At 38.0% G+C, this 14,887-nt stretch overlaps 1 protein-coding gene across 1 annotated transcript in view; it reads right to left on the bottom strand.

Moving 5' to 3' along the window:
* The window catches only part of AKR1D1 (aldo-keto reductase family 1 member D1), a 42,068-nt gene that overhangs the window by 8,033 nt on the left and 19,148 nt on the right, over nucleotides 1–14,887 (bottom strand). The window contains exons 4-7 of the mRNA XM_019452884.2: nucleotides 13,730–13,807; nucleotides 8,792–8,914; nucleotides 4,220–4,329; nucleotides 2,878–3,043 (exon numbers count right to left, since the gene is read on the bottom strand). Of these exons, the coding sequence (XP_019308429.1) occupies nucleotides 2,878–3,043; nucleotides 4,220–4,329; nucleotides 8,792–8,914; nucleotides 13,730–13,807 (477 nt within the window). The remainder of the gene's footprint in view (nucleotides 1–2,877; nucleotides 3,044–4,219; nucleotides 4,330–8,791; nucleotides 8,915–13,729; nucleotides 13,808–14,887) is intronic.

Below are 14,887 nucleotides of genomic sequence, written 5' to 3'. Positions count from 1 at the left end.
GCTGTAAACAGGAAGAAAGAAAAGGATAATATGTGGAGAGGAAAGTGAGTCTAGATTGGATTTTACCTTTTAAGATTGAGGTCACAGCATGTTTGTATATTGATGGGAGTTATGCAGTAGAGAGATAATGCAGGAGAGAGAGGGGGATGTTTGGGGGGTATGGAGGAGCTATTAGGTGTTAGTGTAACTGCAGTTTCCAGGGAGTAACAGTGGGAATTGGTTGCTGAAATATATGGGGCAAGATCATTGTGGGAGAGGAGATTAAAGAACTATAAGGCAGGGTTATTGGAAGGACCATCCCTATGTATGTTGAATTCATGAAGAATTGTGATGCAAGGAGTGTTGGAGAGAAGGAAAGTGAATGAAGAGATAAAACCTTCAAGGAATGGGGATCAGTGGATGATGGTAACAGGCTGGATAGTGGGTGGTATAATTTGATTTTTTGTTGTTTCAATGTTAAAAATATCCTGCTTTTTTATTTTCTTCATTGTCACCCTTAATTTTATATAGTTTTTAAGTTTATGGTTTTACTTAATTTTTATTACACAATTTTTTATTTCTATGACTTTTTCTTCTTTTATTGTAAATATATTTAAGTTTCCCTTTACCCTTTATGTTTTGTGGATATTTCCTATTCTTATACAATATTTTTTAAAGCTTATTTTCCCTCAGTTTCTTCTAACATTTAGTACACATATGCAATTATAATGTAAATTTTATTGAATGCAAAATAACTAAAATTACTTTCATAATTTTCAGTTTAGAAGGGAATAATTTTCTATTTTGTCAAATAATGGTTTTAACACCCAGCAAAATTTGTGGTGGTAGGGCAAGTCTAAGCCCTGTAGAGTGGAAATTGGCTGTGAATTCAGCTGTCATTTTCTTTGTAAATTTGTATCTCTTTCATGTTTTCTTGTGGTATGTGAACCTCTGAACTCCAATCCCTTATTATCTGGGCTATGGAAATATATGGGATATAGCAGAATTAGTTGCAATAAAAATTTTAAGGAGAATGACAGTTCTTTCAGTACAAAATAGTAATTCACAAAATGATATAAACTCCAAAGGTTTTAACCTTCCATTGCACAGACTACTAGTAACTACTCTCAATCTCTGAACAGTAAAATTTTGAATCCATGAAAACATTTGTTTCAGGTGCATTAAAACTTGTTTGAATTTTTGATAAACCAATACATTAGCCATGCAGATATCCTATTGTTTTAAGATGGCTGAAAACAGTGTCAACCTCTTTTAGTAAGAAGTACTTTGGTAAGTGCTAAAATACTGTGAGTAGTAGTATAACTGTTTATCATTCTTTGCCCTTCTTGCTAGTAACAGAATCCCCTTTTTCCTTTTATGAACTTCTCTTCTGTCATCTCGTAGGGCTGTTTGTCACATGAACCCATTTCCAGTACAGGATGTAGTCCAAGGGGGCAATCAAAGTGTCTTATTCACTGGATACAGTGATTAATATGGCAGAGGCTCATGGCCCACAAAGGGACAATCAGGGATAGAGACCCTCACAGAAGCCTTTACCTATGATCATGTTCACTGAATATGAGTAATAGATTAGCCGGGAGATGTCAGGGACTGTTTGTGCTGCCACGTGGAGACAGAGAAGGTAAGGGGTGGGGGGAGTACAGAGGAACGGAGAGAACTCAGTCCTTTTATAAATCATTTGCATACCTGTGCCCAGTCATGTCTGATGTATCCATGGAATTTACAGTTCTGTGACCCAATAAATCATGTCTCTCTTTCTTTGGTAAGTTTGAGTTGCATTCTGTCATGGGGTAGCAAAAGATCTCTGAAGATAAATTGTCTAATATCATGAATATCTTCCCATGGAAGTATTTATATTTCCACTCTATTATTTAAAAATGGCGATATATTTCATTATACAAATATATTATAATTTGTTTTGTAAGATTCTACTGGAGATTGTCTCCAGGTTTTAAAAATGATAAATCATGCAATAGTAAACATCCATGTTTGTATGCATGTATGTGTAAATATAGGATCGAGATTGTTGGGCCAAATGGATATGTGGGTTTGAATTTTGATGGCTATGGATAAGTGACATCCTGCTTCTCCAGATCTTAAGCCAATTAATGTTTCTAACAGGAGTATATGCAAGTATATGCAATATGTTTTCCCACATATTCGATATTCTGATTATTTTCCTATCTGAGGGGATAAATACTATCTCATTTTCCTCTTTAATTATGAACAAGACAAAAGCAGCTCACTTTCTTAAGTTATTAACTAATGAGTAATTACTTTTGCATGGTACTTTTCTATGGCTGTATTTACCTAGCAGTTTAGTCTTGAGTAGTAGGCAAGGTAATCTAATCACTCATTTGTCTAGTGGCCTCTTTTCTCGCCTGTAAGTCACCGTGTTGATCATGGAGTATTTACAGAGGAAATAAAGGCAAGTGACATTCATGAAGTCTAATGATCTTCTTCAATGATTTCCAAGTTTGTTCCTCACTTCTACCAGAGCTATTAAGAAGGTGGAAAGTTTACTATTAGGAATTTCAAGTTCTATACCTTCTATTGATCCTGTGCTGGTGGAGAAGTGAGTAGGTAAGAGTCAATAGGTAAGGAAACAAAAGAGTAAGGGAGCTAGGTAATGTACAAGCAGCATGGAAACCCTCGAAGTACTAGGGACTCTCTCAAACTCAGCTACAGTTAAATTCAGACCTAGAGAGTGTGGATTGGGGAGCAGGTATAAAAGAAAATGTGAAGGCATTACAATTAATTAAATTAACAGAAAGTTCTCTAAAACAAAGCAAAACAAAAAAAGCAAAACAAAAAAAACCCAAACTCCAAAACAAAAATGCCTTCTAGGTTCTGCATGTACTGAAGCAGTTCTCTTACTTGAAAGTTTTCTTTGATCCTTTCAGGGTTAAAGCTTTTAGGAATAACAACCACTCCTCTCTGGATGTTGAAACGCAAAACAACTTGAGCTGCTGTCTTCTTGTATTTTTTCCCCAGTGAGTTTAGAAGTTCATCCTTTAACAAAGGTGGGGATGATACATTCACCCTTGAAAAAAATCAAAACATGCATCATATTTAGCTCGAGTCATCACAACAGATGGTTAGTCCATCACCCTCCTCCTCTGTCTCCCTATCCACCTGTTCACCTACCAGGACACTTCGGGTCACCTGTAACCAATTTCTTGGAGTGCAGAGCACTCAGTGAAGAGTTGCTCTTTTTTTTTAATTTTTAAAATTTATTTTGGGAGAGAGAGTGTGAGCAGGGCGAGGGGCAGAGGGAGAAAGAGAGAGAGAGAGAGAGAGAGAGAGAGAGAGAGAATAGCAAGCAGGCTCCATACCACCAGTGTGGAGCCTGAGGCAGAGCACAAGCTCACAAACTGTGAGATCATGACCTGAGCCAAAGTCAAGAGTTGGAGACTTAATCACTGAGCCACCCAGGCACCCCGAAGCATTGCTTTTATCAGGAAAAGACAAAGAGGTAAATTTATAGAGCTGTGTCTTTCAGAGGGTAAATAGTGCTTCTTGGGTGGGTCTTACGGAGATAACTGGGTTAGAAGCAGCTACACAGGGGAAGGCTCTGTTGGAGCAAACAGAGGCACAACTCTCGGAGTCATCTTCGAGTAGAAAAATTTCTACTTAAGTGTGTTGAACACATCACACACAGCACAAGTGCTGCCACTGAACACAGAGCTCAAACAATTCTCTGCGGCGCCTGGGTGGCTCAGTCTGGCAAGCGTCTGACTTTGGCTCAGGTCATGATCGTATGGTTTGTGAGTTCGAGCCCTGCATCAGGCTCTGTTCTGAGAGCTGGGAGCCTGGAGCCTGCTTCAGATTTGGCCCCTCCTCTGCTTGTGTGCTCTGGCACCGTGTTCTCTCTCTGTGTCAAAAATAAACATTTTAAAAAAAGAAAAAAATCAAAAATTTCAGGATCTGGTCATGGAGAATCTTTGTCAAATAATACCTAAACTAACATTTATGGAGCATTTCCTATGTTTCAGGCACTGCTAGGCAATTTTACACATACAGTAGAATCAATTCTTACCCCACCTTTGTGAGGGAGGTTATTAGCTGCAATTTGTACACACAGAGAATGGCTCAAAGAGGGTTAAGTTACTTTCTTAACATCACAGAGCCAAATAGTCATGTCATTCAAGTAACTCACATTAGTCTCACATTCTACACCAAAAGAAACACTCCTGAGCAGACATAGAGCCTTACTTACCAGCTTGGATTCCTTGAGGTCCCCAAAGGGCTATATGCGATAATGACGATGTCATGTTGTTGGCAAAATTTCAAGAGTTTGGGCTGGGTAAAATACGGATGGCACTCAACCTACATGGTTGCAGTGGAGGGCAGAGCACAAAATCAAAGCCTTGTAGTGAATCCAGTTTTACACAGTTTTAAAAAGTTCTTCAATAAAACCCATCTAAAAGCATCATGGATAACGAGGCAAATGCTGAATATTGTTCTTAACAAGGAAGTTTACGTTATGGTGAGATTACTTACAACGTGGTTAGTGGGGTCACCACCTGTGGATTAACTCTAAAATAAACGGGGAGCGAATTCAATTTCATGTCGCTATCATAGTGTAAAGCTTTAACGGAACAGACTTAATTATTTATAGTGACCATTCCAGCAAATACAATTTTCTAGGACAACAATACAGTCTCAAGGTTCAGATTAGAGTCTCGATACGGAGCAGTGACGTGTTGCCGAAGCCTTTTCTCTGTAGCTATCGAGCATCTAAGAACATTTTCACAAGAGGTAGAGCATGCATAAAATGAAATTTGAAGATGTATTTTGTCCTCTTGGCCGAGAGTTCCTTACACCACCCAGTGCAGGCCTACATCCGTCTTCACTGTCTCGTTGGCAAGAGTCCCGCACTGAAAATGTTTGTGTCACAAAGTCCTTCGCAAAGTTTCTTTTAACCCCTCTGGTAACTTTGGGCCTGTGCTTTTCTTTCCTTTTTAAATTAAAATCAACCAAGCCTGAATTAAAATAGTTGTAGTATTTAATTATTATTTTCACTGTCTGGTTTGAGTTCTAGAAGGCACAAGGACCCGCTCGCTACCTATGAATTTGCAAAGATAAAACTGGGCCTCTTAGTGGTGGGTCTTATTCCCATTCTCATTTGATATACTTTTTTTTTTTTTCCCCTGGCATTATCTTGTTCCCTTACCCCAAGAAACACTTGTGGGTTTTCTCTCCTTTGGAACATTTCTTAAACAATTCTAAAAAGTAACACAGAAACTAAAATAAGGCAGGAATCACACTTCTTAGTGTTTCCTTCCAACATCACTCGCTGCTTTTTCATTTCCAGTTGCATCTGTTATTGGTAGGCCAGTCTCCCCAAAATACGTACTTCATCATGTCACTCACTGCTTAGAAACTAAGTATGAATTCCTTCATTTCATGCCTACCGGCTCACTCCAAACACAGCAGTTTGGTCTCCCCACAAGGACTCCTTTCTAATCAGATTGCAGTGCTGTGGCCTGTCTCTGGCCTATTAATGTAGAAGCAGGTATGTGAATACGTGTATGTAAATATGTGTGTGTATGTTTATATATACATCGAATGGTTTTATAACCTACTCTTTGAAAAAGGATTTCATATGGTTTGTGGCAAAAGATATACATAATAAGGCAATTAGAGTTAGAAACAGAACAAATAGGTATGTGCATATTGAGTCTATGACTGAACTGAACCTGTGAACGGCAATTTGGGATGATACAGAGTTGCACTAAGTAACATCCGAGAAACATCTACTCAACAAAAACTTGAGAGTTAATATATACACTCAAATAACATAACATAACCTAATTTAATATAAATGTTTGCATAGACAGTTCTTCTTTTAAAAATTTTCAATGTTTATTTTTGAGAGAGAGAGACAGAGAGACAGAGACAGAGACAGAGTGCAAGTGGGTGAGGGGCAGAGAGAGGGAATCCGAAGCAGGCTCCAGGCTCTAAGCTGTCAGCACAGAGCCCGACGTGGGGCTCGAACACACGAACCACGAGATCATGACTTGAGCTGAAGTCGGATGCTTAACTGATTGAGCCACCCAAGCACCCCTGCATAGATAGTTCTTAGGTAAAAATCCTGGGGCATATCACTAACGGGACACCCAGTGAGGGAAATGTGGGGGTGGGAGTGGATAAGCTATTAAGATCCATGTGCATACGAACACAGAGAACCATATTCCTTTTTTTTTCAGAGCACTTATCTCAGTTTCTAACTATCAATAACTTTTGTGATTGTTTGATGTCTGTTCCACACTAGAGAGCTAGTGCCCCGAGAGGAAGGGCTGTATCTGTCTTTGGTCACTTATGCATGCCTGGAACCTAGCAAAGTGCGTGGCATAAGGCCAGTGCTCGATGGCTGTTGAATGAATGGAAATGGTACCTATACAGACAGACAGGACCAAGCCAGAATCTTAGAATTACTGGTGCTGCAGACTTTACAGAAGGGCTCCATCAGCGCTGCAGCTTGGTGGGGTCATTTGAGGCCAGCAGATGATCCTTGTTGGGTCTGCTGGCACCGGAGGCCGAGTTTACGGTGAAGGGCAGTGACGGTGTCTGATGTCACAGGGCCTTGATGCCAGTGTTGCCCTGGAACTTCGTCATTTCTAAGGAGAAGGATGACTAAGCACACTTGCTTCCTTCTTTGCCAGGGACTGGTTATGGCCCTTTGTGGATGGGCCACTGGAGATGTGGTCTTTACTTTTTCTTGTTGACTATGTAAAACTGATGTCACTTCTCAGTGTCTTGACATGTCTGGGGCTTTTTTTTCAACACTATTTGGTAGCGTGGGACCTGAGATAGCAAAATCTCACAAGGTGAAGTTAAGCTGGACAGAAGCTGTGAAGGAAGATGTTAACCTCATCCTCTGTCTTTCTGTAAAAAAACTATGTTGAATTTTCCTTTCATTAATTAAGTCACTCAAAAAATATTTATTGCTTCCTAAGTCAGACGTCTGTGATTTAGGCATAGTGAGTAGGGTTAGGAAAAAAATGAAGAATTTGGAGATCTTTCCTTTCTCCCCCTCCCCCTCCTTCATTTGTTAGAATTGGGTGTATAAAAATTAAAAGACCTGAGCTAAGGTCTAATTCAAAGGTCTCCTTTGAATTAGGCTAGGAAAACACTGCATAACAAATTGCCCACCAGGAAGACTTTCAGAGAGACTAAGCCAGGGATGGAACCTGGGAGACACATGTCTTTGTGTCAACACAGACATCTTGGACAGTACTAGGGAAGTTTGGAATGCTCAGATTCTGAGAATTAGTAGAGAGCAAGGTCATATTCTACGTGACTTTGTTCATAAAGTCCACGGAAAAATAGACAAATCTGCAAATTATACTTTAAATTTCTTCTAATGGGAAAGTTAATTTTTAAATAGGTGAATTTTGACTTATGCAAGGTCTCCAGGTATGTGTCCCTCATAGATAAAATGTGTCCGCTCTGTATGAGGCCCACAGTATGCTCATCGTGATCTTGAACTGAAAGCTGCTCTTTTTTGTGTCTCTGGAGTAGAGGGGATCCTGCTCAATGCACAGGGTAATGGCTGGCCGGCCAGTAGAACTTCACTTTGATCTGTGCTATCTCTATAGGGTTGATATACTCTGCCTTCAGACACCATGAAACACATGAATAGGCTATGATCTTCCAACATGCTCTTTGTCATGAGGAGACACACTGTCAAATTCCTCATTTTTCATTCTGAGGTCAAAAACCGCCATCTTTCTTTATATATTTGTAAGAAGAAATGTGTGTGTCATTTCAGCCTTTTAGTTATCTAATTTTTTAAATAACAGAGGTTCCTACTGTTCCTAGTGCCTCTTTTCTTTTTCATTGTTTTTTAAATGTTTTATTTTTGAGACAGAATCCAAAGCTGCAAGCCCATGTGGGGCTCGAACTCACAAACGGTGAGATCACGACCTGAGCCGAAGTCAGACACTCAACCGCCTGAGCCACCCAGGCTCCCCATTTCACGCTTTATAACAAAATACTGTTTTTGAGGGTGCAGGAAGATGTGCTGGTGAGGGGTAGGAATTAGGGATATGATTCCCCTTTTCTATTACATTTAAAAATGTAATTATCCATTTTTGTTTGCTCTTTTTTTCCTAATTTTAGAGTTTAACATTTTATACTGTTCAATGTGTCAGTTTCTTTTATAATTTTCTCATGGCTACATTTTCTATATATAGCTCCAGAAAACTAAAAATGTTTTGTAGTATTCACAAATGACTTCCTCTTTCTTCTTTAACAGCTGATCAAAGAGATACTAGGAGTATGACATGAGGCAAAGATCTAGATTTGTTTCTACAGAACTAGCCCTTCCCCCCACACTATTTATTGACAAATTCATCCCTTAGCCATTAGTTTGCATTATGGTTTTTTTTTTTTTTTTTACATTATGTTTTTATTACACTTGGGGCTTGTTTATTTCTTATTTTCTACTCATTTGTATGTTGGTTCTGTACAAATCTTACATTATTTTAAATACTCCGTATATATTAATATCTGGCAGATCTAGCTCGCCCTCATTATTTTTCTTCAAAAAATCATTTGGGTTACCTTTGCCTGGATTTGAACTTTAAAATCTTTTCGTAAGAGACACATAGTGAGAGAAGTCAAAAGATTTGCTCAGAGTCCTCTGATGAGATATATGTAGAGTGATCACAAGATTTCTGACTCCTAGATCAGGGTTCTTGCTGTTAAGTAAACATTGGAATCTCCCTCTACCCCTCACACACACCCCAATTCCTCACCTCCCACCGATCCTGTCAAACTATACCTGGTTGCTGACTGGCTTATGTTTGAGTCCTGGTTTGTTCAAGATGAGTTCCAGCTGCCTGCGGTTAAAATTGGATACTCCAAGGGATTTCACCAAGCCAGCATCTTTGCAAGCTTCCAAAGCCTGTTGAATAAAGGCCAATGGGTCAACAAAAAAGCCTCAAAACAAACGAGATGTCTATGAGGGTGACTATGAATTCTTTAAGAATGAAAGTCCCGGGGCGCCTGTGTGGCTCAGTCGGTTAAGCGTACGACTTCGGCTCAGGTCATGATCTCGCGGTCCGTGAGTTTGAGCCCCACGTCGGGCTCTGTGCTGACAGCTCAGAGCCTGGAGCCTGTTTCAGATTCTGTGTCTCCCTCTGTCTCTGACCCTCCCCCGTTCATGCTCTGTCTCTCTCTGTCTCAAAAATAAATAAAAACGTTAAAAAAAAAAATTTAAGAATGAAAGTCCCTGGGTATGGTAATAGGCGTGTGTGAAGAAAAAAAAAAAAAGTGGGACAGACAGACAGGAATTGTTTGGGAAATATTGTACACCATATCTTCCCCCTTGCATTTTCACAATGTATACCAGTGCATTAAGAATGATCTTATTTCTTGAAAGCTGTTGAGGTTTGCTTTGTGGCTTGGGACCTGATCCATTTTTATAAATGTCTGGTGTGTGTGAAAATGTATATTCTCCTATTATTATATATATATCTTTTTCTCCTCTTGCTCTGTGTGTGTCTCTGTCTCATACGTATATGTATATATAGACACACACACAGACACATACACATATCTTATATAAAATTAGGTCTAGTTTTTCCTGGCTTCTCAATAACTTAAAGGAATATGTTAGAAATCTCCCACCGTATTAGAAGAATTTATCAATGTCTTCTTATAGTTTATCAACCTTTGCTTTATATATTTTGAAGATATTTTAAATGGTACATATGTGTTTAAAACTGGTATATCTTCTTGGTAAATGAATCTTTTATCATTATGCAATTTGCCATTTCCTATAAATTTTGGAATCAGCTTTTCCATTTCTTTTGGGATTTTGACTGGGATTGCATTGAATCTATTGACCAGTTTGGGGAAAATTAACATCTTAATATAGTCAATCTTTTTTTTATCTTTTTAAAAAATGTTTATTTTTCAGAGAGAGCATGAGTCGGGGAGGGCCACAGAGAAAAGGGGAATAGAAGATCCAAAGCCGGCTCTGTGCTGACAGCAGAGAGAGCAGAGAGCCTGATGCAGGGCTTGAACTCACTAACTGTGAGATCATGACCTGAGCCGAAGTCAGATGCTCAGCCAACTGTGCCCCCCAGACATCCTTATGGTCAGTCCTTCTATCAAAGAACATGATATATCTCTCAACTTATTTAAAATATTAAACATTTCTCTCAGTAGTGGGCCTGGCTGTCTCAGTTGGTAGAGCATGTGACTCATGATCTTGAGGTTGTGAGTTCAAGCCCCACTTTGGGTATAGAGATGATTTATAAAAAAGCTGCTCAGTAATGCATTGTAGTTTTTACTGTGTAAGTCTTGCACTGATTTTGTTAAATTTATCTCTAAATACTTAATATTTTTATATTCACTTAATTATTAAATACTTCATAATTAAATTTCTAAAAACTTAATTTCCACTTGAACATTGCTAACATACATATATTGATACAGATTTTATTTTTTGTCCTACAGATTATTTACATGTATGCTTCTTAGTTTCAAAATATTTGATGAGTTTTCAGATATATTTTTGTTATTGACTTCAAATTTAATTCCGATTTTATCAGACAGCCTACTTTGCATAAAGAATATTATTAAGTGTATTGAGATTTGTTTTATGTCTCAGACAATGGACTATGTTGCTAAATGTTCCATGTGCACTTGAAAAATAGCATTTTGTTATATTTTGGTGAAGTACTTTATAATTGTCAATTAGGTTAAGCTGGTTGATAATATTTAAATCTCCTCTAATCTATAGATTTTCTGTGTACTTACTATCTCAATTATTGAGAGAGAGGTTTTGAAATCTTTGACTATAATTGTAGATTATTCTCTTTCTCTTTTCAGTTCTCTTAGTTTATGCGTCATGTATTTTGGAGTTCTGTTATTAGGTGCATAGATGTTTAGGATTGATCCTTTCATTATTATAAAACAAAATTTTTTAAATGTTTATTTATTTTTGACAGAGAGACAGAGAGAGAGACACAGAGGGAGTGGGGGAGGGGCAGAGAGAGATGGAGACACAGAATCTGAAGCAAGTTTCAGGTTCTGAGCTGTTAGCACAGAGCCCAACGCAGGGTTCAAACCCACGAACCGTGAGATCATGACCTTCTTTGTGAGCTGAAGTCAGGCGCTTAACCAACTGAGCCACCCAGGCACCCTATTAAACTAACTTCTTTATCCCTGGTAATAATTTTTGCTCTGTAATCTTTGTTGATATTAAAATAACTACTCTAGCTTTCTTTTGATTACCATCAGCTGAGTATGTCTTTTTCTACCCTTTTCATTTTTTTTCTTAACCTTTTATTTCCAACCTATTTGTGTCTTTTCATTTAAAATGGGTTTCTTAGGGGTGCCTGGGTGGCTCAGTCAGTTAGGTATCTGACTCTTGATTTCAACTCAGGTCATGATCTCACAATCATGGGATCCAGCACCCCTTTGGATTCTGTGCTCAGCCTGGTGCCTGCTTAGGATCATCTCTCTCTTCCTCTGCCTCTCTCCCTCACTGCCCCCTCTCTTTCTGTCTCAAAAGATAAATAAAATGGGTTTCTTATATATAATATGTACTGAGTTTTGCTTTTTATCCATTCTGACAACCTCTACTTTGTAACTGAGTTGTTTGGACTATTTACATAGATTGTGATTATTAATACAACTGAGTTTAAATCTCCCATCTTGCTCTTTGCTTTCTACTTTTTCCCATCCATTCATTTTCCCTCTTCTTTCCCTGTCTTCGCCTCAGTTTTTTTTTTTTGTTCCAATTTTTTTTTTCTTTATTGGCTTGTTTGCGATAGTCTGGACATTTGAACATTTTCTCTTAATATTTGATATTCTGAAATTTCACTGTAATGTATCTTCTCTTTTTCTCTTCGGTAATCCATGCCCTTTATCTCTTTTTATTTCTTCAAATATTACCTCTTTTTTTTTTCTTCTTTCTTTATTTTTCTGAGACTCTTATTGTGTGGAAATTCAAATTGTATCCTTTATACCTCTTATCTTTTCTTTCATATTTAAAAATTTTTCTTGTCCTTTTCTTCTTCATGTTGGGGATTTCCTTATTCTGATATTTCAATCTGATCATGGGTTTTTTTGCTTGTTTTTTTAAAAAATGTATTCTTGTTCTTGTTTCATATTGCTAACATCTTTTCCTATCCCCTTGAATGAATATATACATATACATATACATACACATATACATATACATATACATATATATATACATATATATATACAATATATATATATATATATATATATATATATAATATACATATATATATATATATATATATATATATATATATATATATATATATATATAATTTGGCTAATTTAAAGTTCTTGGTCCTTTTCTCTGTGTATGTTGGGATTTCTAATTGAGATCTGTTGCTTTTTTGTGAAATAAATGCCTTGTAATTTGGGGCTATGAACACATTTTTTCCTGGGAATACTGGCTATGCTATTAGGCAGTCCCTTGGAGGGGAATACCAGGCTCTAAAACTAGTCATCTACAGTAAGGTCAGGAAAGAGTATATGGTCTCCTAGGTGGAGAGCCCCAGACACCAGAAAACCCAATCAATGCTTCCTCACTCCTCAGAACAACTCCACAATTCAGATCTTCAGCTCTTACCTATGGGGGGAAATCTATTGGAAAGAGATACTGGTTAGAGTATAATTTCTCAGCCTTTGGGGCTTGGAATGAGAGAGCCAGGGAGACAACTACCAGGGGTCAGATAGTAACTTATGTTTTTTCTCAGCTTCTCACAAGTGCAGGATTTCAGTACTACTCTGATTTGATTCCTGAAGACACCTGAACATGAATCTTAAGTTTCTGCACATATGGAGCAGACAATATTTGTCCCAAGGCTATAGCAGGAGAGAAGAGAGAACAAAAAGAACTTGAAGGTCCTCTGCTATGTAATCCTACTAGTGTTTGTTGGGCTGCCTTCTACTCTAGGTAAAAGCTGCCATATTACCTCATAAACAAACCAGTTCAAAATATCGGCATTCCCCGCCCCCCCCCCACCCCCGGCCAAGAATCCATACCGATTTTCTAATTACTTTCCCCTAGTTTTCCTACTCTCATGATCTTGCGGAAGGAGCCAACAGCTTGCTGAGAAATGGAACCAGAATTATTTTTCAGTTTTTCGTGTATCATTTTAACTTTGTTTCTTTTAAACATCATATTACTGATTTTTATAAATTCAATTTGAGAAACTTAAAAAACTTGTGAATTTATCTCATGTGTACATTTTCATTTACAGTCACATTAGAACTTATTTCCTTTACTTTCTTTTTCCTTCTACACTTCTCTCTTCCTTCTATGGCATTCTTCTTTTCCATCAAAACAAAATCAAGAATTTTTCAGTGCACATATCTTTGCTTATGGTTAAAATGCCTGGTTTTTAATTTTTTTTCAATGTTTTTATGTTTGAGAGACAGAGAATGAGTGGGGGAGGGGCAGAGACAGAGAGAGAGACCACACACAGAATCTGAAGCAGGCTCCAGGCACCACGCCCGATGTTGGGCTCAAAACTCACAAACTGTGAGATCATGACCTGAGATAAAGTCAGACACTTAACCAACTGAGCCACCCAGGGGCCCCCAAAATGCCTGTTCTTTTACTTTCCATTGGAAGCAAAGGCTGTATCTCTCCATAAACTGAATAGAAATAGTCAGATCACAGTTTAAAAATGTATTTTGAGATAAGAGGCCCATTTGAACTTACCTCCCAAGTGGCACACAGATTTGACTTGTGATATAACCATTTGCCATTCTCATCTTTAGGATAGAAATCATCTCCAGGCTACAGAAAAATAACAAGCATAACTTATTTTACTTATAGCTGGGAATTAAAATTATGGAATTTGAGGAATTCCAGGAATACCCTGGCCCTGGGAAAGAAATTCAATTCTAATTCTTTTTATACTTATATATTATAAATATGACCCATTAGTCTCATTATCTCACCCTGGTATTCATTTTTCCTTTATTTATTGACAGATTATTATTGTTCTTAAACCATGGATTTTTGCCTGTCTCTTTTTTTAGATGTTTTTATTTTTGAGAGAAAGAGAGAGCAGGTGCATGTGCATGAATGGGGGAGGGGCAGAGAGAGAAGGGGACAGAGGATCTGAAACAGGCTCTATGCTGATAGCAGAGAGCCAGATACAGGGCTCAAACCCATGAACTGTGAGATCATGACCTGAGCTGAAGTTGGACACTTAACCAACTGAGCCACCCAGGCGCCCCATGAAAATCTCTCTTAATAACAAAATTACTCATAAATAAGGAGTAGAAGAAGCTGAGAATTAGGACTTTCAGGCTTACTGTTTTGACCTAACCCTAACCCTTGCCAAAGTTGAGAACACCAAATTTCTTACTCCGATAAGAAGCCAAAGGTCATCATTAAGGGTGAGAGGAAATTCTTTATCTAAGAAAAGTGTAGCTAATGGATGGAATGCCTCCTAAGAGTAAGGGAAAACTCAGCATGTTACTTCTCAGTTCTGAATAACCTGCCCAGTGGTTCTCTTCTTTCCCTTTCTGGGACCTCCAGGAGTTTAGCATCTGTTTTCTACCTCACAAATTATCTCAGTATCAAACCCAGTTTTGGGGTGATCCCTTCCCAACAAAGGCCATTGTTTTTCAGATTTCTTCTTTTTCACGACATCTAAAAATGGGACACATCTGTTGTGGGCTTGGAAGTGGGATTGAGAGAAATAAAAGATGATTTCTAGGCTCCTTGGCTGGCTGGTGGTGATCATATCCTGAGGTTAGGCTAGCAATCAAGGGTTTTGTTGTGGATATTTTGTGTTTGACATGTCAATTAGATTTGAGTGGATATTTGAGGAGGCAATTAAACAGAGAGAAGTTGGCTGCAGACTAA

The sequence above is a fragment of the Panthera pardus genome, unplaced genomic scaffold (genome assembly GCF_024362965.1).
Source record: "Panthera pardus isolate Hobbes unplaced genomic scaffold, ASM2436296v1 HiC_scaffold_8, whole genome shotgun sequence".
Lineage (NCBI taxonomy): Eukaryota > Metazoa > Chordata > Mammalia > Carnivora > Felidae > Panthera > Panthera pardus.
Note: the sequence above shows the minus strand (reverse complement) of the source record. Positions and strands in the feature narration are given on the sequence as shown.